At 42.1% G+C, this 26,712-nt stretch overlaps 6 protein-coding genes across 8 annotated transcripts; 4 read left to right on the top strand and 2 right to left on the bottom strand.

Annotated features, from left to right (window-relative positions):
- The first annotated feature begins 108 nt into the window (after window positions 1–108).
- LOC6499386 (PHD finger protein 7) lies at window positions 109–2,883 on the top strand. 2 transcript variants are annotated; one of them, XM_001954701.4, is made up of 2 exons: window positions 109–353; window positions 1,653–2,883. In XM_001954701.4, exons 1-2 carry the CDS (start codon window positions 243–245, stop codon window positions 2,865–2,867), a joined length of 1,326 nt encoding a protein of 441 aa, XP_001954737.1. In that variant the 5' UTR covers window positions 109–242; the 3' UTR covers window positions 2,868–2,883. The 2 variants fall into 2 exon arrangements, with proteins under 2 accessions (XP_001954737.1, XP_032312373.1); XM_032456482.1 differs by lacking the exon at window positions 109–353 and adding an exon at window positions 1,557–1,594.
- A 4,086-nt stretch (window positions 2,884–6,969) lies between these two features.
- Window positions 6,970–8,131, top strand: LOC6499387 (G patch domain-containing protein 4). Its single transcript, XM_001954700.4, has one exon. It carries the CDS (start codon window positions 7,056–7,058, stop codon window positions 8,007–8,009), a length of 954 nt encoding a protein of 317 aa, XP_001954736.1. The 5' UTR covers window positions 6,970–7,055; the 3' UTR covers window positions 8,010–8,131.
- Window positions 8,132–8,134: 3 nt separating this feature from the next.
- LOC6501193 (probable rRNA-processing protein EBP2 homolog) lies at window positions 8,135–9,389 on the bottom strand. Its single transcript, XM_001954699.3, has 3 exons — window positions 9,224–9,389; window positions 9,082–9,165; window positions 8,135–9,026 (listed from the first exon to the last, which is right to left on the bottom strand). Exons 1-3 carry the CDS (start codon window positions 9,287–9,289, stop codon window positions 8,253–8,255), a joined length of 924 nt encoding a protein of 307 aa, XP_001954735.1. The 5' UTR covers window positions 9,290–9,389; the 3' UTR covers window positions 8,135–8,252.
- Window positions 9,390–9,446: 57 nt separating this feature from the next.
- Window positions 9,447–11,855, top strand: LOC6499388 (protein zwilch). Its single transcript, XM_001954698.4, has 5 exons — window positions 9,447–10,573; window positions 10,633–10,706; window positions 10,766–11,258; window positions 11,325–11,579; window positions 11,641–11,855. Exons 1-5 carry the CDS (start codon window positions 9,532–9,534, stop codon window positions 11,706–11,708), a joined length of 1,932 nt encoding a protein of 643 aa, XP_001954734.1. The 5' UTR covers window positions 9,447–9,531; the 3' UTR covers window positions 11,709–11,855.
- A 480-nt stretch (window positions 11,856–12,335) lies between these two features.
- LOC6499389 (chaoptin) lies at window positions 12,336–18,570 on the top strand. The gene is made up of 15 exons (XM_001954697.4): window positions 12,336–12,603; window positions 12,982–13,218; window positions 13,297–14,010; window positions 14,108–14,283; window positions 14,619–14,753; window positions 14,839–15,067; window positions 15,123–15,732; window positions 15,796–15,926; window positions 15,987–16,243; window positions 16,305–16,446; window positions 16,513–16,871; window positions 16,937–17,360; window positions 17,426–17,667; window positions 17,729–17,915; window positions 17,971–18,570. The coding sequence occupies exons 1-15, from the start codon at window positions 12,601–12,603 to the stop codon at window positions 18,070–18,072; spliced, it is 3,948 nt and encodes a 1,315-aa protein (XP_001954733.3). The 5' UTR covers window positions 12,336–12,600; the 3' UTR covers window positions 18,073–18,570.
- Window positions 18,571–19,011: 441 nt separating this feature from the next.
- On the bottom strand, window positions 19,012–25,851 carry LOC6501192 (probable 2-oxoglutarate dehydrogenase E1 component DHKTD1 homolog, mitochondrial). Of its 2 annotated transcripts, none has more exons than XM_014911438.3 (12): window positions 25,623–25,851; window positions 23,416–23,533; window positions 23,072–23,252; window positions 22,715–22,934; window positions 21,934–22,095; window positions 21,584–21,657; window positions 20,733–21,497; window positions 20,254–20,671; window positions 19,874–20,197; window positions 19,579–19,767; window positions 19,294–19,379; window positions 19,012–19,207 (listed from the first exon to the last, which is right to left on the bottom strand). In XM_014911438.3, exons 1-12 carry the CDS (start codon window positions 25,744–25,746, stop codon window positions 19,103–19,105), a joined length of 2,766 nt encoding a protein of 921 aa, XP_014766924.1. In that variant the 5' UTR covers window positions 25,747–25,851; the 3' UTR covers window positions 19,012–19,102. The 2 variants fall into 2 exon arrangements, with proteins under 2 accessions (XP_014766924.1, XP_001954732.1); XM_001954696.4 differs by having other exon boundaries at window positions 23,072–23,249.
- Window positions 25,852–26,712: the final 861 nt, after the last annotated feature.

Below are 26,712 nucleotides of genomic sequence, written 5' to 3'. Positions count from 1 at the left end.
CCTCTCTGCAGAAAATGTATTTCTTCAGCTTCCCTTAAAATATCTATTCTCACCTAGAAATATATTTATTTAATAACAATTTATTATCACATCTAAGCTACCTTCCAAAAGTCTGCAGTATCTAAATTTTAAAATATCGATGTATCTATAATAGGTTGAAATATCGATAATCAGAATACTTTATTGACAACCTATGGCCCGGCACAGGTTTAAATGCAAAAAACATTGTTTTTTCTGTAAAGATGAAGACTTGTGATATTTGTGGCATTAAGTCACATGAATCTGGCGATGACCCATTTATGTTCGGCCAGTGGAAGTCTCTTAGTAATGTGACAGTGCACTATTTTTGTTTGGTAAGTACAAGCACTAACCATACAACATATAGACTTCTCATTTCATACAACGAAAATGGACGCAAAAATTTCTTGCGACAGGCCCCCGGAGGCCCCAGAGAGAATCTTACTCTCATTCTTACGCTCATTTTTACGCTCATAATCTCATTTAACTTTTTTGGTTGTTCAGTCGCAGAGAGGCGCATCATCAAGAAGGTTCTTCTGCGGTTAAACCGATCTTTATATGTATGCGTGCTCACACATTCACACACACGGTTTCATGTGTGCGTTGGATTTCGTTTTGAAACCAGCTAAAATTTTTGATTTTTGTAACTTTACAGGCATGCTACCCTAAGAAAATTGGGATAAACATTATACGCTAATGATGAAAAAAATATGTTTTACATATTAATATTTCAACCTATATTTTATATTTGTTATGGAATGCGATTAAGTGGTAGCTGTAAAATGTTTTTCACATATATATATGCATATGTCAACGAATGCATTAAAATTTATATATTAAGGTAGAAACAGGGTATATTTCAGTCGATTGCTTTTAAGTTGTTGTAGTTCTGCCAGCGGATGGTGTTCCATACCCTTCTGATAGATGATTTTTGTGGAGTGAGAATAAACAAAAACAGCTGATTTTTTGTTTCCGTGGGCATCAGTAGGGTATGCAAGAACCATGAAAATAACAACAGTGAAATTTGGGTTTTAAATAAAAGCGACTGAAAGATACCCTGTTTCTATCTAAGTACAATGATTTTGAATTGTTCGTAAATATATAAATACGTAATTTCGTAAATATATATGTGAAGCATTTTACTGCTGCCATCTAATCGTATTCCTAAATATGTATAAAAAGTATGATATATAAAAATATATAATATAAAATATAATAAAATTTTTTCACAGGTATATTATAACGATAACTCCCATTTTCTTAGGGTAGCATGCCTGTAAAGTTACAAAAATCAAAAATTTTAGCTGGTTTCAAAACGAAATCCAACGCACACATGAAACCGTGTGTGTGAATGTGTGAGCACGCATACATATAAAGATCGGTTTAACCGCAGAAGAACCTTCTTGATGATGCGCCTCTCTGCGACTGAACAACCAAAAAAGTTAAATGAGATTATGAGCGTAAAAATGAGCGTAAGAATGAGAGTAAGATTCTCTCTGGGGCCTCCGGGGGCCTGTCGCAAGAAATTTTTGCGTCCATTTTCGTTGTATGAAATGAGAAGTCTATATGTTGTATGGTTAGTGGTACAAGGAACTTCAATCTAGGATGCCTAATTTACAAACCTTTTCCCGTAGTTGCTGTCCACTAAACTTCCTCAGCGAGGCGATGATTCAGTCGGAATACTTGGCTTTCTTTTAACTGACATCCGAAAAGAGATAGCGCAGGCCCGGCATAGAAAATGCGAATACTGTAGTAAAATGGGAGCCAACGTTAGCTGTCATAAATGCGGCGACTTATTTCATATGCCCTGCGCCGTAACCAATCGCTGTACTATAGAGTTTTGTGGAAATTTTATAAGCTACTGTGATACCTGCCGACCCCTGGACGATTACAAGACGCAAATACTTAAGAATCCTCCAAAAAAACAATCTTGTGTAATTTGCTTCGAGACGATTCACTCTTGCTACCTTCACTGTGTTAGCTATGGCGACTGCTGCAGGCTTGGCTTTGCCCACATGATGTGTATGCGAAAATACGCCATGAGCTCCGGGTACTATCTTCGTTGTCCCTGGTGTCGGAATTCTAAATTCCGGGATTTAATACGGCTGCAGTCAATTTTTGTTCCGGATCGGGATGCTGCCTGGGAGCTAGAACCTAACGCTTACCGGGATCTACATCGTTCTGTTTTCAGATGTGACCAAGAGGAGTGCATATGCCCGAAAGGTCGACAGTTCACCAATAAAACATGGAGCATCTTAATGTGCAAATTTTGCACTGTGTCTGGAGTGCATTCAAAATGCTTAGTAGGCACCCAGGGTGTTGACAAAATTAGTGACATACCAAAGGACTTTAAGTGCACCATATGTGTCCAAATCATCAAATCTAGGGCTGAAAATTTAGAGACTTCGTTGTATATTAGAAAGAACGGACCAAAAAGTTCTGAAGGCGCTGCAATCGATTCTCAGGAACCAGTTTTTTCAGATGACAACTGTGTCGATCCCGGGACTTCAAATCAAGAGTTTATCAGCTTGACTTCAACTAGTTTGCCTTCAAATACGTCTTCGCTGCCGCCACCACCACAATCTGATAAAGATAAGGAGCGCTTGTGGATACAAAAAAGCTTCAACGTACGTGGAGAACCTTTTCTGTACTTGGTGGTCTACAAGACAGATGGGCCAAAGTGCTTGGGAACATGCACTTACAGATTTCATGAAGATGATCCACGAATCTCTGACAAATCTTTTGAGGCATTGGAGTTAATAGAAGTCAGCGAAGAGGATATATGGTTCTATCACGATGATTGCCATTACTGGGAAGAAAACAAGCATTTAGATTCTTGCCAACAATAAATGATTATAAATTAAAGATTAAATTAAATTTACGTATTGGGGGTAATCATTGGTCCAAATTTAACCGGTAGAAAATTTGAGAAAAAATCCAAAAAATATGTTGTTTCTGGATTTTTATAAAGATTGATTGAGAGTCTATCTACAAATCGTTTAAGGTATTCCGCTCAAGAATCGGATGAATATTGGCTGAGATATGGCCTTCGGATGGGGCCATATTGTCCTTCCCATGGTGTTTCCACATTCTGAAGGGGATCCCCCAGAAAATTGAACAAAAAGTGTTTCCTCTTTCTGAAGGGGATCCCCAGAAAATTGAAGAAAAAATCGAAAAAATATTTCGTTCCTAGATTTTGATGCAGATTGACGGGGAATCGATCCATAAATCGTTTAAGGTATTCCGATCAAGAATCGGATTAATATTGGCTGAGTTATGGCCTTCGGATGGGGCCATATTGTCCTTCCCATGGTGTTTCCTCTTTCTGAAGGGGATCCCCCAGAAAATTGAACAAAAAATCGAAAAAATATTTCGTTCCTAGATTTTAATGCAGATTGACGGAGAATCGATCCACAAATCGTTTAAGGTATTCCGATCAAGAATCGGATTAATATTAGCTGAGTTATGGCCTTCGGATGGGGCCATATTGTCCTTCCCATGGTGTTTCCATGGGAAATTCTGAAGGGAAGGACCCCCAGAAAATAGAACAAAAAATCGAAAAAATATTTCGTTCCTAGATTTTAATGCAGATTGACGGAGAATCGATCCACAAATCGTTTAAGGTATTCCGCTCAAGAATCGGATGAATATTGGCTGTGATATGGCCTTCGGATGGGCCATATTGTCCTTCCCATGGTGTTTCCTCTTTCTGAAGGGGATCCCCCAGAAAATTGAACAAAAATCGAAAAAATATTTCGTTCCTAGATTTTGATGCAGATTGACGGGGAATCGATCCATAAATCGTTTAAGGTATTCCGATCAAGAATCGGATGGAAATTGGCTAAGATATGGCCTTAGGCTGGGACCTTATTGTCCTTCCCATGGTGTTTCCACATTCCCACGGGGATCCCCCAGAAAATTGAACAAAAAATCGAAGAAATATTTCGTTCCTAGATTTTGATGCAGATTAAAGGAGAATCGATCCACAAATCGTTTAAGGTATTCCGATCAAGAATCGGATGAATATTGGCTGAGTTATGGCCTTCGTATGGGGCCATATTGTCCTTCCCATGGTGTTTCCTCTGTCTGAAGGGGATCCCCAGAAAATTGAAGAAAAAATCGAAAAAATATTTCGTTCCTAGATTTTAATGCAGATTAAAGGAGAATCAATCCACAAATCGTTTAAGGTATTCCGATCAAGAATCGGATTAATATTAGCTGAGTTATGGCCTTCGGATGGGGCCATATTGTCCTTCCCATGGTGTTTCCATGGGAAATTCTGAAGGGAAGGACCCCCAGAAAATAGAACAAAAAATCGAAAAAATATTTCGTTCCTAGATTTTAATGCAGATTGACGGAGAATCGATCCACAAATCGTTTAAGGTATTCCGCTCAAGAATCGGATGAATATTGGCTGTGATATGGCCTTCGGATGGGCCATATTGTCCTTCCCATGGTGTTTCCTCTTTCTGAAGGGGATCCCCCAGAAAATTGAACAAAAATCGAAAAAATATTTCGTTCCTAGATTTTGATGCAGATTGACGGGGAATCGATCCATAAATCGTTTAAGGTATTCCGATCAAGAATCGGATGGAAATTGGCTAAGATATGGCCTTAGGCTGGGACCTTATTGTCCTTCCCATGGTGTTTCCACATTCCCACGGGGATCCCCCAGAAAATTGAACAAAAAATCGAAGAAATATTTCGTTCCTAGATTTTGATGCAGATTAAAGGAGAATCGATCCACAAATCGTTTAAGGTATTCCGATCAAGAATCGGATGAATATTGGCTGAGTTATGGCCTTCGTATGGGGCCATATTGTCCTTCCCATGGTGTTTCCTCTGTCTGAAGGGGATCCCCAGAAAATTGAAGAAAAAATCGAAAAAATATTTCGTTCCTAGATTTTAATGCAGATTAAAGGAGAATCAATCCACAAATCGTTTAAGGTATTCCGATCAAGAATCGGATGAATATTGGCTGAGTTATGGCCTTCGGATGGGGCCATATCGTCCTTCCCATGGTGTTTCCTCTTTCTGAAGGGGTTTCCCTAGAAAATTGAACAAAAATCGAAAAAATATTTATTTCCTAGATTTTGATGCAGATTGACGGGGAATCGATCCACAAATCGTTTAAGGTATTCCGATCAAGAATCGGATGGAAATTGGCTAAGATATGGCCTTAGGCTGGGACCTTATTGTCCTTCCCATGGTGTTTCCACATTCCCACGGGGATCCCCCAGAAAATTGAACAAAAAATCGAAAAAATATTTCGTTCCTAGATTTTGATGCAGATTAAAGGAGAATCGATCCACAAATCGTTTAAGGTATTCCGATCAAGAATCGGATGAATATTGGCTGAGTTATGGCCTTCGTATGGGGCCATATTGTCCTTCCCATGGTGTTTCCTCTGTCTGAAGGGGATCCCCAGAAAATTGAAGAAAAAATCGAAAAAATATTTCGTTCCTAGATTTTAATGCAGATTAAAGGAGAATCAATCCACAAATCGTTTAAGGTATTCCGATCAAGAATCGGATGAATATTGGCTGAGTTATGGCCTTCGGATGGGGCCATATCGTCCTTCCCATGGTGTTTCCTCTTTCTGAAGGGGTTTCCCTAGAAAATTGAACAAAAATCGAAAAAATATTTATTTCCTAGATTTTGATGCAGATTGATGGAGAATCGATCTACAAATCGTTTGAGGTATTCCGCTTAAGAATCGGACAAAGTATTGACCGAGATATGGCCTTCGCTGGGATCTGTATTGGCCTTCCCGTGCATTATCCCCATTTCGAAGGGGATCCCACAGAAAATTTAAGACAAAATCGAAAAAATATTTCGTTCCTAGATTTTGATGCAGATTGACGGAGCATCGATCCACAAATCGTTTAAGGTATTTCGATCAAGAATCGGATGGAAATTGTAAGATATGGCCTTCGGATGGGGCCATATCGTCCTTCCCATGGTGATTCCACATTCTGAAGGGGATCCCCAGAAAATTGAACAAAAAATCGAAAAAATATTTCGTTCCTAGGTTTTGATGCAGATTGACGGAGAATCGATCCACAAATCGTTTAAGGTATTCCGATCAAGAATCGGATGAATATTGGCTGAGATATGGCCTTCGGATGGGGCCATATTGTCCTTCCCATGGTGATTCCACATTGTGAAGGGGATCCCCCAGAAAATTGAACAAAAATCGAAAAAATATTTCCTTCCTAGATTTTGATGCAGATTGATGATCCCACAGAAAATTTAAGACAAAATCGAAAAAATATTTCGTTCCTAGATTTTGATGCAGATTGACGGAGCATCGATCCACAAATCGTTTAAGGTATTCCGATCAAGAATCGGATGGAAATTGGCTAAGATATGGCCTTCGGATGGGGCCATATCGTCCTTCCCATGGTGATTCCACATTCTGAAGGGGATCCCCAGAAAATTGAACAAAAAATCGAAAAAATATTTCGTTCCTAGGTTTTGATGCAGATTGACGGAGAATCGATCCACAAATCGTTTAAGGTATTCCGATCAAGAATCGGATGAATATTGGCTGAGATATGGCCTTCGGATGGGGCCATATTGTCCTTCCCATGGTGATTCCACATTCTGAAGGGGATCCCCAGAAAATTGAACAAAAAATCGAAAAAATATTTCATTCCTAGATTTTGATGCAGATCGAATTAAGAATCGAATAAGTTGTTCATTGTTAATTGATTGTTTAAGTTGTTTGTTTGATTTTATTGATTTATTTGAAACTTATGCGGTGTGCCGGGGGCGTAAATATATTGGTTTTATCTTATAATTATGTAATAATTTATTGAGGTTTTGTTTATTTTTGGGAATTGTTTCGGCTGTACATCCTGTTAAAAACTATTTAAATTTATAGATTAGTTTCGTTATTTAATAAAGTACACAGGGTGACATTGGAGAACGAATATGCACAGGGTGTCAAAGTTATTGTTTTTGGTTTTTAAAAAGTTCCATACCTAATTTTGCGCACGTGTAGGTTTGTTTTTGTTAATTTTTATTTCATATTCATGGATTTCGCCAAGAAGATACTAAGCAAATATGGTTGGAAGGAAGGAGAGGGCTTGGGAAAGCAGAACGACGGTATTGCAGCTCCCCTGAAGGCAAGTCTCAAGTTCGACAATGCAGGGCTTGGAGTAGACCGGGCTAAAGAATTTAACGACCACTGGTGGGAACGTTGTTTTAACGAGGCTGCAAACAACGTAGATGTGCAAGTTGGGGAAAATGGAAAGATCACAACTACCCGCAAGGACGGAGAGGACGCTGTGGAGATATCAACCAAAGGTTTCTCTGCAAGGAAATTAAAGAAAGCCAAGGAGCAGCACGCAAGCGACGGAAAGGCAGTCTATGATAACTTCATTCAAACGTCTCTGTTGACCCAAGGCGGGGCCGAAGTTGAAAATACGGAACGAATTCGAGTGGAGGATATTGCGGTTTCTAAAATTAATGTACTGACGGATGAGGAGCTATTCAAAGCATGCGGCGGGAGAACTGCGCACAAAGGCGCTCGTCACGGTCTCAAACTGAGTGGTAAGATAGCGCGTCTTGAGCAGCAGGAGCGTGAAATGTTGGAGAAGCTGCAGGCTAAACAAAACCCACTCCAGAAAAACGAAGTTATTAGCCAGGAACCTGTGAAAACAAAGAAGAAAAAGTCATCCAAAGAAAAATGTTCTGAGACTATTCCTGAGGATCAAGTAGAATTATCTTTAAAATCTAAAAAGAAAAAGAAAGATAAAAAGCAAGAGAAGGCTCAAGATGAATCTTCAAGCAATCTTTATCAGGAGACTGCGGAGAATGTGGAGGAAGTTCTGAGCTCGAAGAAAAAGAAAAAAAATAGGGATAAGGAAACTGAAGTGACGGATGCAGAGAAGTCCCCAAAAAAGCGGAAGGCAGAAGAATCCACATCAAATACTGAAGAACCAATCAAGTCCAAGAAGAAAAAGAAGAACAAGCAAGAGGAATAACAGAAATAGTCCTAGAATAGAATAATTGTTTAGAATAAATAAATTTATGTATTTAAAATAACATTTACTTTTTGAGTCATTTAAAGAGAGAGCTACGCTGGAAATTACAGATTCAAAAAGAACAGTTTAGTAGCGCAGTTAAAATGTATTTATTTATGGTTCTAATAAATCTATACAAGTCGGGGGCGTTTATAAACTAAAGTTAACGGGGGACACTTAATCATAGATGGATATCCTGGTGGATTACTTCCTGCCCTTGGCCTTGATGCGTCGCGACTTGCCCAGCCGTTTGTTAACTGAAGCGCCCGCTTTGACTCCTCGCTGACGACGCGACGATTTCTCGCCATCGAGTCCCGCAGAGGAGGATTTGGTATTGCGCTTCAGCCCCTTTTTCTTGCCACCAAATCCGAACTTTTTGTTGCGCTGTTTACGTTTCTCAGCGGATTGCTTCTGCTTAGATTCCAGGGCCTTGGCATCCTCAAGGAAGTCCAGGTTCTTAAGCTTTCCCTTGCGGAACTTTTTAAGCTTGTCGAGCATATCCTTTTTCTCGGCCTCACGTTGAACCTTGGTCTGTTTGGCGAGCATTTTGCCCATCTTGCGCTGCTCTCGAATCTGCTTGATGCGCTCTGATTTGGCCTGTCCCTGTTGCTTGGCCATTAGATTGGCTCTAACTTTCTGCATATGTTCATCGGACTTGGCCATCTCAGCAAAGTAATCATCAGGTCGTCGGGTTTTTATTCCCAATTCGTGCAGCCTGGGGATTCCTTCTAGCACAGCGCTCTGTGCCTGTCGATGGAAGAGCATTTCCCGCTTGAAATCGTTCAACACAGGATCTTCTTCCGGTCGAATGTAGGGCAGTTTAGCATTTCCTTTAAATAGATTAGCGCGCTTTTGTTCGTGCTTCTCCAGCTGGACAGCAAGTTCCGGAGCAAGAGGAGCCAGGGTGTTGATCATGTCTAGACGCTCAATCCAGGGCAAGTCTAGGTGAATGTCCTTTGCCTTGGACAGTAGTTTAGTCTGCAAAAATCAATGGAAATCAGTAATTGATTTGGGATATATTTCGTCAACTTACCACATCATTTACTGTATCCCGCTGGCCATTAAATTCAACATTTAAGCCAGGTTTCAAATCCCCACGTTCGAAAGCAGCTTGTAACTGAAAGTATAACGATTTATGCAGTTGCTAATGAAATTCAATTGATGCAACCATTTACCTCTGCTTCGGAGTTATCCCCTGAATCATACCCCGAGCCGCTGTCATCCATTTCGAAGTCGGACATGCTTAAAATAACACAATTATGAGCTGCTTAAAAAATGAAAACAAGTTCAACACGTGCGGCCACTTAGAGATGGGAGTTTTTTCCGCTAAAATAGTGCAGAGTTGCCACACGGCGATTAATGGCTATCCCTGAAAACACCAATCGGCCAACGCTAGTGGAATATCGATATCTTGATAAAAAATCAGCAGCCGTGCTTTGAATTTACCGCATATTTTGTTTACTTCTTTGTCTATTTTTACAAAATGTCTGCAAGTTTAGCTAATGTGTACGCAGAGCTTACGCGCCGATATGGGGAGAACTATACAATTACCTATGGGCCGCCGCCCACATATTTAGCTAGTATAGCTGGAGTTTCGGAAACGGGAAAGAAGGTGGTTCTTGTTTTCAAGGAGGATCGGAGTGGTTCTGCATACAAGATTCAGCATATCACGCCCAAAAAGGCACTACCGAAGTTGGAGGGCACTTCTGAGATGGACCTGACCGGAAGTCCTTTAAAGGACGATTGCTTAGTCGATGCTATTGCCGATCTGTCGCTGGACCTGCAGCTGGAGCATTCTAATCCCTGGAAACTGGAGGAGGAATTCCAAAGAGGAGTCCCAGTTGACCAGGCAAGGGGTATTATATCTACTGAACCTTTTCAGCAGTCAGAGGGAACAGGCTCAGTTTGGTTCCTGTGTGACGGAACGGATTTGGGTCAGACGCAACTCCTTCAGTACGAATTCAACAAGAGTCACTTTTCACGTGGAATACTCAGCTATCATGGCGTTGTTCCCGCGTATATGGTCACCTCCCAGTTTTTGGTGAAACAGCATTCAATGGTCGGTGGGGGTGCACCTATGGAAACCAGCATCGAAAACAGCTATCAGGTGAATCCACAAATGACCATAAGGTGCTCCTGGACAACCAATGCTTCCTTGCCGCTTCTGGTTAATCTGCATGACTGCGAAGTGGTTCTAAATCACACCTTCCGAGCGGGTGAATGCACTCCATTAACCCAGGACTTTATGAACCAGCTGCGTATCTTAGTTTATATTCGCGAGGATATTGTGTCCTATCACAAGGATATACAACATGGCAAGATGAGAGATCCAACATACAGATGCGGTACTGGGATTGACATGGACGAACTGCGGGAGTCCATTAATAAGACCATGACGGATGTCTCTGGCTTCATAGATCCGTACAGTAACGGTCTTGCAGAGTTCGATATCGAGGAGGTGGTGCAGCGGGCCAAAGTTCGACGGCTTACTGATCTTACAGACAAATTATGGGAACTACTTAAATGTAAGATATATTACATAAAAATGATCAATATAATTTTTCAACATTTAACTTAATGTAAGGTTGTGCCTCTTATAAGGATCTCAAAGTAGCCTTCAGCTTACTATTTCAGTGCGCCGCTCGCTGCAATATTGTGGTACGTAACTTATTCAGAATCTTAAGCCATTTCATTGCTCATTTTTCAATAAACTTTAGAACACACCCACCAACAAAAATCGTCTGGCAGAAATCATAACCGAACTGTCCAATCGCCGATTGGCCATGCCCTGCCTCAGTGGTGCTGAACCACTAGAGCTGCTGTTGGAGATTGGTCTGGAGAAGGTGCTCAAGGATTACGAGTTCATATACTCGGAAAGCAAGCTATGCAGTACTCATCTGCTGAGGGACACAAACGAAACGGCAAATGACGAAGGCTCGCCGCAGAATGTACCACAAGTGCGGAAATCCTTGCATAATGCTGTTAGGGGGGATCCAGCAGCCGGAGCAGGAATGCGCAAGACATTGCTTCACCACAACGCCAGCGCAAAGACAGGGAATGCTAAATATGGCAAAGTCGACGATGACTCCGGCTTCAAGAACAGTCATTTCGACGAGCAGGAGAGCCTGGAGCGGGTCTCCAAGTTATTTCAAATTCACTGCACCCTGGAACATCTGCTAATGATACACATTAACTTGAACTTACCCAATGGTTAGTTTGGTTTAAACCCCCTTTAAATTATGAATACTAATATCCTTATTCTATACTTAATATTAGTTTACAGCGATGTTTGCTCCGAGCTTTTAAAGAAAGCCCCAAAAATAGTAGATGCCATTGATGAAAATGTGAACGATGTGATGGACATCCAATTGTCGGCTCTGTATGTACGCGAACATTTGGAGGGCAAGGAACCCTATTCCAGGCACATCAGTATGCGATCGCATAACAAATTCCGCGAGATTAAAACCACATTTTACTTTAATTCGGAGAATATATGTCCACCAGAATTGGCCAAGTGTTTTCAGTGCGATGGTGAGCTGAATATATTATTCATTTAATGCAAAATTGATTAAATTAAACCTTATTTTTATAGATAAGGAAATGGTCAAGGAGCGTACCTATCATTCCTGGCTTTATCGCAAGATTCGCACCCTGAAGTGAGGCGTGGCGGCTAAGCTCTCATCTAAGTTCAATTCCGGTTCTGTTAAACAGTTCAATTTAAGATTATCTCTTTGAATATGTACTATTAATTTAATCTTGCATTCTACATTTATATTTATTAAAGTGAATATAAGCATAATTTAAGGTTTTGTATTTGTTTTCATATATGTATCTTTTAAGGGTCCATTCAATTTGAATCACTTGACTTGTCGGACATGACGCTTTTCACGCCTTCAACGCTTTTCCCGGACCCCCAAAAAACCCAACGGCGCACACCGAAATCATGTTAAACGAATTCCTACAAGTTTTAAGCCGACCCAGAGGCTGTTGCCGTTTCATTGACTGGCCAAGGCGCAAAATCTTGAAAACCCGGTCGAAATCCGCTTCCGCCCTACTCGCACTTTTTGTTGGCCATATTCTTCCAAGGGCCAGTTGCATAGACCATTATTTTGTGAAGTAATGCTGCAAATGAGGCAAGAGAGCGTGTGCCCATTGGATATTGGTTGTTACCTATTTGCCTGTTCACAAATGTGGTGACGGCGTCTCGTCGCCGTCCCTATATGTTACAATCCAATTAGCCTTTCGCGCCACTTGGCCAACTTGAATACTAGGCCCGTTGACGATTGATTTGCAGTTCGTCAGACGTGCGTGGAACGCGCTGCGGTTCGGACGTGTTTTTTCCAGCCCTGCTCCCCCAGGCAAGCGGAATACTCAGTCAAGGAGCTAAGGATTATTTCGTGTGTGTCCTGTTTAAAGAAAGCCTACTTGGAGTTGAAAAGTGAACTGCTCAGCCCAAAAAAAATCCGACTGTGAGGCAGTGGAAGTTAAATTAAATTAAGTGTATTCTAAATGCCAATTATCGCGTCTTTCTAATCCAATTATCAGCAACAAAATGGTGTGTTTTAGCAATCGAATTATTCTTTGTCCTGTGTATAGTTGTTAATGCCAATAATTATATATGAAAGGACCTCAGAGGCTAAGCTGTGCGGGTAGCCTTTCAAGTGCTCTTGCGGCTATGAGAAGACATAAAAGAGAAGGCTGATCGGTTGAAATCCTGTGAAAAGAAATATAACCCTTTGGTCTAGTCACCCCTGAACTAACTTTAAGTACTTAAGTATTTAAGTACTAAATCCTTTGAGAATGCGGATTAAATCTTTGAAGGTTTCTCAAAGGATGGAAAAGGATGTCTGAATATCTTATTTCTTATTACTACTTTAGACTTAAAATTAAAAGATGAAACGATCTGAATAAATCCTTTGTCCTTTTAATGTAGGGCCTGGAATTCTTCTTTAAATTTGGCTATGCCTTCCTCACAATAACCCTGATGATTATGATCTGGATGTCGCTGGCTCGCGCCTCGATGTTCGCCCGGGAAATGGAGGAGACACACTACCCGCCTTGCACCTACAATGTCATGTGTACCTGCTCCAAATCCTCCACAGATCTGGGGATAGTGCATTGCAAGAATGTGCCATTCCCAGCACTGCCGCGCATGGTAAACCAATCAAAGGTAAGGGATGGAATAATTTATCTTTTTTATAAATATAAACTATTATTATTTTACATTTATTTAATAACAACATCTCAGGTTTTCATGTTGCACATGGAGAACACAGGATTGCGCGAGATCGAGCCATATTTCCTGCAATCGACAGGGATGTATCGCCTCAAGATTTCGGGAAATCATCTAACCGAAATTCCGGACGACGCATTCACCGGCTTGGAGCGATCTTTGTGGGAGTTAATCCTGCCGCAGAACGACCTCGTGGAGATCCCATCAAAGTCATTGCGGCATTTGCAGAAACTGCGACACCTGGATCTGGGCTACAATCACATAACGCACATTCAGCACGACTCGTTCCGCGGACTGGAGGACTCGTTGCAGACCCTGATCCTGCGGGAGAACTGCATCTCGCAGCTGCAGTCGCACAGTTTCTCCGGCCTGCTCATACTGGAAACCCTCGACCTGAGTGGCAATAATCTGTTTGAGATTGACCCCAACGTATTTGTGGACGGAATGCCGAGATTGACGCGCCTTCTCTTGACGGATAATATCCTCTCGGAGATTCCGTACGACGCATTGGGTCCTTTGAAGAGTCTTCGCACCTTGGATATTTCACATAATGTGATCTGGTCGCTGAGTGGCAACGAGACGTACGACATCAAGGCTAGCACGAAGCTGAATTTGGATAATCTTCATCTGGAGTACAACCATATCGAGGTCCTGCCCCCCAACTCGTTTAAATATTTCGATACTGTCAATCGCACCTTCTTCGACGGAAACCCCATACATACCCTGAGGGTAAGTTTAGTTATTCTTAATAGGATTAAATACTTGTAAATTATTTTAAAAATCATTTCCTAAAAACATATCTTTTTTTTGGCTTTAATATTTTCAGGAGGATGCCTTTAAGCCCGCTCGAATTAGGGAAATATACATGAGGTACTGCGGCCTGACTAACATCTCACCGGTGGCATTTGACAGTCTGGTGAACAGCCTGCAGATCCTCGACCTGTCTGGAAACAATCTCACCAAGCTGCATCATAAGCTCTTCAACAATTTCGATGTCTTGAGGTGCGACAAATAAAAACCTACACCCTTATGTGTGCAGTTACCCCGATTTCTCGTAAACATCGCGCGGGGTGGCCTAATCGGATTGTCAGCAGCCACTAGGGCTTCTCCGGCCCCCCAGTTCTTCTATGTGGGCTAAGTGTGTGACCCTATTTTAAGGGGAAAAGCCCCTCAACCAGGCAATCATGCAAAAATCACCCTGCACTGAGGGAAAAGAAAAAGATTAGATAATGCTTAGTACTTAAAAATATTTTTTTGGTTGGGCTAATACAAAGATGTCTTTAAATTTTACTCGCATTTAAATTAACAGTCTATATATTTTTAAAATAATTTTTTAGAGTCATCAGCATGCGGGACAACAAGATTAAAATCCAGAAACCGACGGAAACATTTAATGCCGTGCACTACACCCTTCTGAAACTGGACCTCAGTGGCGATCGCAATGATCCTACCAATCTGCAAACTTTGCGCAAGTAAGTGTCCCCAGCACTAAATGAATATCCTGCTCCCCACACACCCTTTACCCCAGAACAACGTTTTGTATTTATTTGCAAAAAGTATGACCAGAATGAGGAACATGCGCTCGCTGTCCATCTCACGTCTGGGTTCATCCTCCGTGGGTCCCGAGGACTTCAAGGACTTTGGTGTGGAATTGGAGGATCTGCAGATCACTCGGGCTAGTCTATCTGGAATTCAGTCGCACGCCTTTAAGCATGTGAGGGGTCTGAAGCGATTGGACTTTAGTGAGAATGGAATATCCAACATTGAGAACGATGCCTTCCATGAGGTAAGGTTTTGTAATTAGTATCCGAAACTCTATTTATTATATTTAATTTTTTTAGATTGGACATTCCTTGATATCCTTGAAAATGTCCCATGGTTACTCCGGAAGCGCCCTGCCTGCCGAAGCTCTTCGTCACTTGACATCTCTGCAGGAATTGGACTTTAGCAACAATCACATTAGTAGCATGAGCGACACAAGCTTCCATTTCCTGAAGAATCTGCGACTTCTTGAACTCCATGACAATCGAATTGAGCAGGTCCTGAAGGGCACTTTCCAGGGCGACATCCATTCAAAGCTCGAGGAGATCTCACTTCGATTTAATCATCTGACCTCCGTTTCGCAGCACACGTTCTTTGACCTCGAAGCTCTGCGAAAACTGCAACTGGACGACAACAAAATTGACAAAATCGAGCGAAGAGCCTTCATGAACCTGGATGAGCTGGAGTATCTGAGTTTGAGGGGCAACAAGATTAATAATCTGGCAGAGGAATCCTTCCAGAACTTGCCCAAGTTGGAGATTTTGGATATGGCTTTTAATCAACTTCCCAACTTTAACTTTGATTACTTCGACCAAGTGGGCACATTGTCGAATCTGAATGTCAATGTGAGCCATAATCAGATCAGGCAATTGATGTACAACTCTTCCTGGAGCGGGCGAAATGAGCATGGTATAGATTTTTTAATAATTAATATTTAATAGTACTCTAATATATGTTTTTCGTACATTTTAGGTGGCATGTATCACTCAAACATAAAGATATTGGATTTGTCTCATAACAATATATCAATTATACATCCTGGCTACTTCCGACCAGCTGAAATATCGTTGACTCATCTTCATCTTGGCTATAATTCGTTGATGGTTGGTATAGGAAATAGTTATATTATTTATAGACTTACGGATATCTTTTTCGATTTTTAGAATACCACACGTGATGTTTTTGGCAATATGCCACATTTGCAATGGCTTGATCTCAGCTATAATTGGATCCATGAGCTTGACTTTGACGCCTTCAAGAACACAAAACAACTACAGTTGGTCTATTTTGGTCATAACTATTTAAGTGATATCCCCCAGGATATATTCAAGCCGGTGCAAGGACTGCGCATTGTAGACTTCTCGCACAATCATTTGAGGGGTCTGCCCGATAATCTCTTCTATAATGGAGGCATGGAAAAGTGGGTCTTAATATAGTTATTAGTGGATAGATTAAGAAGTTTAAATGTGTTCATTTTACAGATTGGATGTCTCGCACAATATGCTGTTGAAGATCCCCTCCTCTTCGCTTTCCAGCTTGGCTGCCTTGACTCTCTGCGAGTTGCATTTGTCTAATAACTTCATCTCTACCATTCACAGCATGGATCTGTCCAACAAATTTAGGGTAAGTTACCAATATTAAATAATAGTTAATACCTTACTAACGATATGATATCGGTTTTATTTTCAGTCTCTTCGCTACTTGGACATATCTTACAATTACTTGCTGAGGATTGACGATGCTGTTTTCGCCACCATGCCCAAGCTGGCAGTTTTGGACCTTTCGCACAATCGGGATCTGAAAGTGATGGACAAGTCATTTATGGGCCTGGAAAACTCACTGATTAAACTTGGTTTGGAAAATGTCTCTCTGAGTACAGTGCCCGAGATTAGATTGAAGTACCTGCGGGAATTCCGCTTGGGCTACAATGAGTTGCCCTCTATTCCTCAAGAGCTGGCTCACAATATGAGCAATTTGAGAATGCTGGATCTTTCCAACAATGATTTGACCAATGTCCCATTGATGACTCAGTCCCTGCCGCATTTGAGGTTAACTAAACTAAACTAAAGATTTAGTATTTGAACTAATTTATATTTTCTTATTAATTTTCCAGACGCCTAATGCTTTCCGGCAATCCAATCACCTCCCTGAACAACAATAGTTTCGATGGCGTAAATGAAGACCTCGAAATGCTGGATATATCCAACTTCCGACTGCATTATTTCGAATATGGTTGTCTGGATTCCTTGCCGCATCTGCGTTCTCTGAAACTGACAGCTTACTCCCACCTGGAGCACTTTAATATTCCGCACCTGCTGCGTCATCACTATAATATTCGGCAATTGTGGATAGAGGCGCCACAGCCGTTCACCCGGATTGTAAAGAAGGGGTCTGGTCCCACACAGGAGATGCAGACCCTTCAACTGGGTAATCCCACCGATTTGCAGCGCGAAATGGAAGGTCATCTGCCTTCCAAACTAACGAATATTACGTTCAGTGGCCCGCAATTTAGTAACCTCAACGAACGCATCCTGCGGGTGGGTGTCTTCCTATTTATTCTATTCTCTTTGGACTCTGAATAATGAATTAATTTTATTTTTAGGGAATGCGTTCTCCGTATCTTTACATGCAATTATTCAACACCTCACTGCAAGCCCTGCCACCAAATTTCTTCAAATATTTGGGACGAGTGCGCAACATTTCCTTGGATATTCGCTACAACAACCACAATCTGAAGAAGATTCCTAACCCGAATACGGGTGCCGTGCCTTATCTGCCAAATAGTGTGTTCCTCACCGACCTGAAGATGTCCCACACGGATCTCAACTGCGATTGCGATTTGGGGTAAGAAATTTCAAAGATTCTTCATTGATTTCTAGTCTAACTACTGTAATCATTATTATAGTTGGGTGGAGTTCTGGCAGCGCAAGAGACGTCAATACATCTGCTCCTCGCAGACCTGGACCGACACCGTCTTCCGCACGTTCATGAACTCACCTTGCCAGGTGTATGGAAGACACAATTGCGACGACCATGATGATGATTTAAGGGAGACACGCTGCGAAAACAAGGGTGGTCAACAGCTAATGGAGGCAAGTAAATTAAATTTTATGATAGAACAATATTAACAAAAAATCTTTCTCTTAGGCCTTGAAGTTCGATTTGGAATGTGGCTGGGATAACGCCAATTGCCGGGAGGCTGCCTTCGTGGTGGTGATGGTGTGCGTGGCCATGGTCTTCTGGATGTGACTTTTGCACTTTGCATATAAGACGTCCACCGAGTTTTTTAGCATTCTAGAGCAAGTCTACGGCAGGCAGGTCGTTTGAGTCCTTAAGTCCTGTCGTGAAGAGTTTAAGCGTGATGATGAGACTTTTTCCACTTCTATTCCCGTGTCTGTTGATTTGATTCTCTTCCGTAGACCTTCTCTCACCAATCCGCTGTGTAGAGCCAATCTTTAGAGTCCTTGGTAACGCCTTATATGTAGATCTCCTCACCCTCACCCTCCATTCAGTCAGATCACCTGATCTCAACTCGCTATCATCCCATGTATGTATACTTTTTATAGATCTTAGACTAGACCTTATACTTAATCCAACTAACTGATAACCTCGTCTCAGCCACACTTAATCCACCAATATTTTCTGTACTTCTTTTATAAGTTAGGTCACTTGCGCTGCTTAAACAATTCCAAATGAAAGTCTGTAAAATGTTTCATAAACATATAATAAATATTTACGGTAGGTTAAGTTCGCCCTTCTATCGTTTTTTATTGTATTTCTCTTTTTGTAGGTTGGGGCATTAAGATTTTTTATGGGTCTGCCAGTAAAAGTCCTGGCTGCCAGCAACAAATTATGTTCACAATTGCCGGACCACCCTGGACCGGCCAGTAACAAACAATTAAAAACTTTTTGCTTAAAGTTTTCCCCTCTACCGACGGGTTTTCCATACCATGAATTATTATGTAAAGTGGAGGGAGCTTTCTTGTATTGGATTTTATATCTTTGTTGGGGTATTTAAGAATTCTAATCGCTTTTGGCTTTTTAAAATTTATACATTTTCAATCGAAAATGTCTGTTCCTTGCCCTTACTTTTAAAGAATCAAAAATAACTTAATTCCACGTTAGACCATTCCAATTCTACTTATCTCCAAGTGTATTCCAAAGTTCATATCTCAGGGGTCAGTGTTGTTTCCTGTTTTTTACATATTTTGGCAGTTTTATTGAGCTAAAAGTACTTTGTGATACACGTATATGGACAGGCTGTGGTGGCGGTGGCGCACTAAAGTTCAAATGGGGCAGCAACAATCTCATCAACTTCCCGTTTATGCACTTTTCCGATTCCGGTTGCCGGGGTGGGTGCTTCGCAGCGACCGCAGTAGTGGAGCTGTTGAGAGGGAAAAGCGGAAAAGTGTCGGGTTTTCTTGCTATAGCAGTGGCTGTGGCAGTGCCTGTGGCTGGCACTGTTTTTACCTGTTGGCCAATTAAATTTTCAAAACGTGGCCGCACAAAAGTCCAGGCTCCCATATTGCGATGCTCTTCCTGGCTCCAAACGAAGGCTGCACAGAAAAAAAAATACAAAGTGTATAATGACCAAATATAATTAAATTTGAACACTATATGATTTTTATAAGTTGGTTATTTTTCTTATGAAACCTTCCAGGTAATAGGTCCATCAATATTTTTATGGTAAATAAATTTGATTATTTTCTGTGATGGTGAATAGAGTAAGTTTCAACTTTGTGGAGGGGGACTCACATTTTACGTTGCCGTACTGGGCCAACTGGCCCTGCAGCTCCTGGAAGGGGAAGGGGCTGAGGGACTCGAGGCGCAGGATGGCCGTGTCATAGGCCTGCCGCTTCTCCCTTTCCTCGGCCAGGGTGTAATAGTGCTTTCCGCTGCACAGGATCACCTTTCGCACTTGCTCCGGCTGGACAGTGGTGTCACCTAATGGGAATAGAACATGGGGTAAATTTAATTAAGAAAGAATAATATACTCTACGGATATTACATTATATATAAAGTTAAACATATTTAAATTCTAGTAACTTACCCAAAACATTGTGGAATAGCGTTCCTGGCTGGAAGTCCTCGTGTGTGGATGTGGCGGCCGGAAGTCGGAGCAGTGTCTTCGGGGCCACGACCACCAGCGGTTTCCGGAAGTTCCTTGCCAACTGGCGACGCAGGACATGGTAGTACTGGGCGGGGGTGGTGGGATTTACGATGTGCACGTTGACGGCATCGCCATCTGGAGCTGTTTCCTTGGAGTCGCTGAGCTGTAGGAAGCGCTCGATGCGACAGGAACTGTGCTCCGAAGCGGCACCATCGTATCCGTGGGGAAGCAGCATCACCAAAGCATTTGACTCCATCCATTTGGCTGGCAAGGATACAGTATTATTTTAATAGTACTTGAACAGGACTAACACTACTCACTCTCTCCCGAGACAATAAATGTATCGATAATGATTTGGGCTCCATTGGCAAAATCCCCGAACTGCGCCTCCCAGATGATCAGATTATTGGGATTGTCAATGGCCATGCCATACTCGAAGCCCAGCACTGCTTCCTCCGATAGAATGCTGTGGGCCAGTTCCAGTTTACCGCCATTTCCGCCCTCCATGCTGTTCAGGGGTAGGAACATCTCGTTCGTCTGCTGGTCCACCAACATGGCGTGGCGATGGGAGAAGGTGCCGCGACCCACATCCTCGCCACTGATCCGCACATTGTGACCCTGGTACATGAGACTACCTATAGCCAAAGCCTCTGCCGTGGACCAATCGATTTTGACCCCGTTTTCCAGTTTCTTGAGACGTGCGTTAACATGGGTTTTCAGCAGGTGAGGGTGGATGTTCTAGATTGGAAGAAGGAAGGATTATAAAGATGTATTTCAAAGAACATTTTATAATTCATACAAAGTCTTCCGGAAAAGTCACGCTCTGCTGGCCAATGTAATGCAAGAGTCCGTAATCCAAACCAGTATCCCAGTAGGTCAGTTCCTTGGAGGGCGCCAGTTGCAAGTTCTTCCACTGTTTTTCAAAGAAGGATGGCGGTGGCTCGTAGGTGGGTGCCAAGGCCAGCTCCTCGCCCAGGTACTTCATGTAGTCATCCCGAATTTGCTTGGCCTGCGACTCGGACAGCACCTGCGCCTGGGCCAATTGTTGGGCATAAGAGTCCGGCACGGATCCACGCTGATGGACAATTTTGTACACCAAGGGATTAGTAAATGTGGGGTCGTCCAGTTCATTGTGGCCCCATCGACGGAAGCAATTGAGATCGATGAAGATGTCCTTGCGGAACTCTCGCTGATACCTAAAGGCCAGATTGGTTATCCTGGCCAAGGCCTCGGGATCATCGCCATTCACGTGGAAGACCGGAGCTTGTATGGATTTGGCCAAATCCGAGGTGTAGGCAGTGGATCTGCCACGATCCCCCGGCGTGGTGAAACCCACCTGGTTGTTGACAATCAAGTGCAGACTACCGCCGACCTCGAAGTGCGGCACATACGCCATGTTCAGGCACTCCTGATTAATGCCCTGCCCGGCGAAGGCCGCATCTCCGTGCAGGATTACGTTGAGCACATGTTGGCCAAAGGGCTGGCTGTCTGTAATACCGAAGGCTCCCTCGCCCCTCGTCTGTTGCTTGGAACGCGTCTTGCCCATGGCCACGGGATTGGCAGCCTCAAGTGGGTGGCAGGATATATGAAAGCGGAACAGGACGATAAAATCGGGAATCAAATTTCAAAGTTTGGCATGTGTCGGCTTACCTCCAGATGCGAGGGATTGCGTACCATGCTGAAGTTAAGGCTCTTGCCCAGCACCTGCAGCTGCTCGGAAACATCTGTGTGCGATTCAGTTCAAGTTTGATTAAATTAAGCATACGCCGTGTGTGCTTAGGCAAGCAAAGCTACTTCCAAGGCCAAACAGTCTCGACCAGAAGGTACCCACTTACATATATTATATTATACAAGATGCATTAATAGAATGACATAAAATAAGTTGATATTCTTAGGGCCCCTAGAGTATTCTTATACTTTTTTGAATACCCTGTAACCACAGGCATATCGCCTATATGAAAACCTTACGAATGTTGGTGGAAAAGTTAAGTTTTACTTACGGAAATGACTTATGACGTCGGACATGGCCTCGATGTCTTCGGCGAACTCGGATGCGCCGCTGAGCTTGCGGAAAACTTTGGCGGGCCGCATGTTGAACAGGGCGGCCTGCAGCGGGGTGCGTCCTCTGTGGGGCATCGCTAGCACCACGTGCTCAATGTTCCCTGCCAATTCCATTGTGGAACATTTTTTTCCCCAACATTTGTTGTCGTTGTTTCCGTTTAGGTGGTCGCAGTCGTTGTTTTTGGTTGTTTTTTTGTTGGCCGGGCCGGTTGCATGCGAAAGAGAAAAGTTTTGGGGGCAGAGCAGATTAGGGTTAAGTAAGCGTGCCGTGATATGTGAGCTCCTGATGAGGGAGGCCATAATTCTGGTTAGGGCAGAGGCGTGATACGGTTTACGATAAGGCGATATCGTTTTGGGCACAAGAATCCTTGCACCGGGCGACAAACTTTTGGCGGGCTGAAAAGGGTCCGCGATTTTGTGCCGCGGTAATCGTGAGAAGTTCCCCAACACGCACGGATTTGGATGAATTATGCCAAGTTTAAAGACTGAGAGAAATTTTAGATAAAACTAAGGCTAAAGCCAAGGCTATATTTCAAAGATTACAAAATGAGATTCTGTTCACAAGTTTTTGTATCTGCGATGGAATAGACTCTTCGATCTGCGCGTTTTTAAGAACAGTCGAATATTTTTATAGTCTAATCTTGAATTAAATCCTTTTTCTTGTAAAGCTAGCTTTAATGAAAATGTGTATAATCATATATTTTATTTTTGAGTGCTCACCTTGGACGCTGTCGCGAAGCAGCTGCCAGAAGAAGGCCAGCATGGATTCGGCGCCCTCGCCTCCGTACCGCTTCACGGTGGGAAACTTGAGTGCCATGAAATTGTCCCAGGCCTGCGACTTAATTAACAGCTCGGCGATTTCGCAACGCTCGCTATTTTCCAGCTGATGCTGGTCCAGGGTCTCAAAGTTTTTGGCCAGCCATTCCCGCTCCTCGATGTCCTGCGTAAAAAGAGGTGGATCAGCACATACACTTTTACCCAAAAAACACAATAAATACGTTGAAACTTTCAGAAAACTAGTACAAAATATTGTTAACAATAAAATGATAGCACTGTTCCAACATGCCCCAAACTTACCTCCACATAAGAAAACTCAGCACTAACTGAACGGCCGCAGTAAATGTCCTTAAGAAGCTGCTCCAGCTGGGCGACGTTCTGGGCCACCTGCGGACCACTTAAGAGGCCAGCGGTGCGCACCGTCTCCTGTGTCTGCAGTCCATAAAATGCGGGACTTAATTCCTGCAACTCCTGCTGGCTGCTTCGACCCGTCCAACGAAAGGCACAAGACAAATATACAGGACACAGGACATTAAAAAGAAAGCAAATGGCCGGCAGAAGAAGGGAAAATAAAATATGACATTTGCCGGTATGATTTTTAGGTATAGGATGGGTGGTAGTGGGATTGGGTGTTTATGTCCTACCTCGGCCTGATGCTGATAGGATTTACGGTTGCCAATTTGTGTCCGTGCTGGCGGAAGGCCTCCACCCACCGATAGACGTTGCCCTGCGAATTCCTCGAGGCCCGCACATCCTCGGCCACTGGAATGGAACACATGCGTAAACAATATAAATTTCGACTCACGTTATAAATTATTTAAAAAAGGATTCACGTGCAACGCCCATTGCCATTGCCACATTGTGCGGCCTTTTGAATTTATTGGCCTTTTACTTTTATGATATTTATTCTTTGCTTTTTACGCTCCGCTACATTTTTATTAACTATCTGTGAGTTTATTAACTTTTCAATGAAATTTAACAATTTACTATTTCTTAATTTAATTAACAGAGATAATAGCTTAGATACTCATTCAATATTTAAAATATTTCATTAAATTCTTCCAAACCTTAACTAAAAAGAGTATCAACTGTTCAGATCTATTGCCCAAAAAATGGCAATTTTGTGTTACATATGAGAAATGATGATGGTTGTTTTTATTGGTCTTTTTTCGACCATTTTATTCTCTGGTTGAGCCATTGACAACTCGTTGGAGTGTTAGGTGTTTACGTGCTAAAGTGTTATCCTGCTTACAGGATAAGAGGATTTATATGCGACGACGCATATCACTCGATTTCCGAACCCTATGGAAATTTGTGCTACACGACACGGGTCAATGGCATCTGGCATTTGGTAGTTGGGAACATTTTCTTCCAAAATTTATGCAATTCCTGGACAACATTTCGGTGATAAATCAATTTAATGTTAAAGAGTAGGAGCACCCACAGCAGGACAGATATTGCAAATGATGAATGGTATTTGCGGTGACAACATTTCAACTTGAGAGTGTAAATATTATTGGAGCTCAGCGGCGTGTCCTGTCCTGGCCAAAGGATAAAATCTGCCTTGACAGGGTTACAGTCAAAGGACGACAGGCAAGCAAGACTCAGGCGGTGGAAATAAACCAACTTTCATTACTCGGCCGGGCCAGGATATAACTGGGAATTATTAATTATGTTTTTATGGTATGAATAAGCTTCATTTTAATTAATTTTATGTTCAAGAAATGGAATTTAATATTTAATTTATATTCATTTAATATTTTTTAAGTCTATTTAAACCTTAAGTCATTCATTATTATTTTCCTGTGTAAAGATGCCTCCTGTTCTTATGTCACAACCTGACGCTATGATCCTGCAGCAAAAACTCGTCTCTGGTGACCAGTCAAAGGCTCCCGAATGGCCACTGAATCCGGAAAACTGAATCCGGAGTCCGGTCTGCCTGCCACGGGTGTCGATAAGCCCTGAACTGTGCTCACAACGGATGCTGGACAAGCACAAAAGAGTTTCAATTTTTCGGCCCTTTGTTTGCCGGACTTTGATATTTTGCCAGGCTCGGGGGCCTGGCGTCCTGTCGTGATACTCTGGGTCTCCCAATGAATGGGAAATCTTATCTCTGTGGCTCTTGTTTCGCTTAATTAGTGAAGTTTCCTATAGACGCCTTGGGGGGTCGCCCAGCAAGCCGCCGGTTCTAAATATAAAAACTCTGCCATATATTAGGCTAACTTTATCAGATTTTAGAGTGAAAACAAGTGATAAGCTAAAAGCCAAAAGATTACCCGTGCTCAGTAACTCAACAGGAAGGAGGCAACATTAAAACCATAAAAAATATTCCATTACCTGGCAGGAGTTGGATTTTAGATGAAAAAAAACTAGGGCGGACTTTTTAGACTTATTATTTTCAGCTTCCTTACAATTTAATATATTTTAAGCTCTGGGGTCTCAACTAGTTGCATCAATCATGTTCGAAGCGCAACGTGAACTCGTTCATTTAAGTTTGACTTTCGATTCTGGTTTCCGAGTTTACCCACAACAATTTGCTTTTGATCTTTTGTTCCATTTGTTGTTGGCTCTCTGTAGCTGTTGTGGGTTTTGTTGTTGGTCAGCTGCTCGGGTCACACTGCCATTGATAAATAGCCGGCTTGAAAACACACCCACCCACCCACTCACTCACAAAACACAGATACCCACAAATATGTCACTGGAAAGAAAACTCCTGTGGTTTTCCTTTTGTTTGGGTACATTTCCATTGCTCACTTCTGATCTCGGTGGCAACTAACCGAATGTTCTTATCGATGCGATTACTATCTCGACGGATGAAGCTTTTATTATTGAAGTCTTGGCAACACTTTACCTTGAAAATCCCGCCGGGCTATGGGCTTATAGCCCCATACGCCCTTTTCGCTGTGATAGTATCGCGCTAGGGGGCGTGACACATTTCCAAGCCTGGCTTCCGAGTGCGCAAAGTAACGCAGCATTCTGATGGATTTAAATAGCCGTATCTGTCGGATCACCTGATAAATACTAACGAGGGGATACGCGGTCGCTTGCCGTCTTGCCGAAAGAGAGTTCCAAGCAGAACTAAACTAAATATTATTTTGTTTGGAGTCCCGGACCCCCAAGTATTCCGCATGCTGATAAGCTGCCCAAAGAGAGTGTGGAAAATAGTGTACATACATACATGGTACACAATTGAGTGATATTCAGTTCTCTCTATAGCATACTTTTTGGGGGATCATGGAGTATGTGAAATGTTAATTAACAGTCCGCCATTTAAGGCTCTGTTAAAGATTAAACAATCTTACAGATTGAGATACAAGATAATGACACCGAAACATGGTCCTAAAATGTTGGACATTTCGAAACCACTTCTTATCTAAAACTAAAGCTGATAAGAAAAAAGTCTACTAAATAATTGATGGTTATTTTAAAAGATAAACAATCGTGATGGATTTAAAAGCAAAAATGTAAAATTTAGGGAAACATATTAAAAAAGGGTAAAGAATTTTGTGTTTTTTATTTTATACAAAAATTTTTCCATAGTTATATATAGATTGCTGTATAATCTATACAACTTTATAACAAATCGAAACAATACACCAATCAATATCTTTTATATACATATGTATATACAAACCACCACACCCTTTTTTTTATTTCCAGGTTTCAACAATCGTTTCTTTTTTATTTCTTCATTAGAAGAGACCTTAAACTTTCATGGCCTAATGAAATCAATCCGTAGGCTTTTTCTTCGTCGACGGCCATTCATAAAATTTAAGCTTCAACGGAAATAGCGTTTGATGGGCGGTAATGGGTCATTGTCTATAATTATAACGAGAAGTGCACTCATACATGAGCATCCGTTTAACATGCATGTGTCTGAGTGTGGCTGTAACGGTAACGAGCCATTGAAAATAACACAAAATGGCGCGTCATGACAAACG

This window comes from Drosophila ananassae, chromosome 2L (genome assembly GCF_017639315.1).
Source record: "Drosophila ananassae strain 14024-0371.13 chromosome 2L, ASM1763931v2, whole genome shotgun sequence".
Classification (NCBI taxonomy): Eukaryota; Metazoa; Arthropoda; class Insecta; order Diptera; family Drosophilidae; genus Drosophila; species Drosophila ananassae.
The sequence above is the reverse complement of the archived record's forward strand: the minus strand, read 5'-3'. Positions and strand labels throughout refer to the sequence as shown.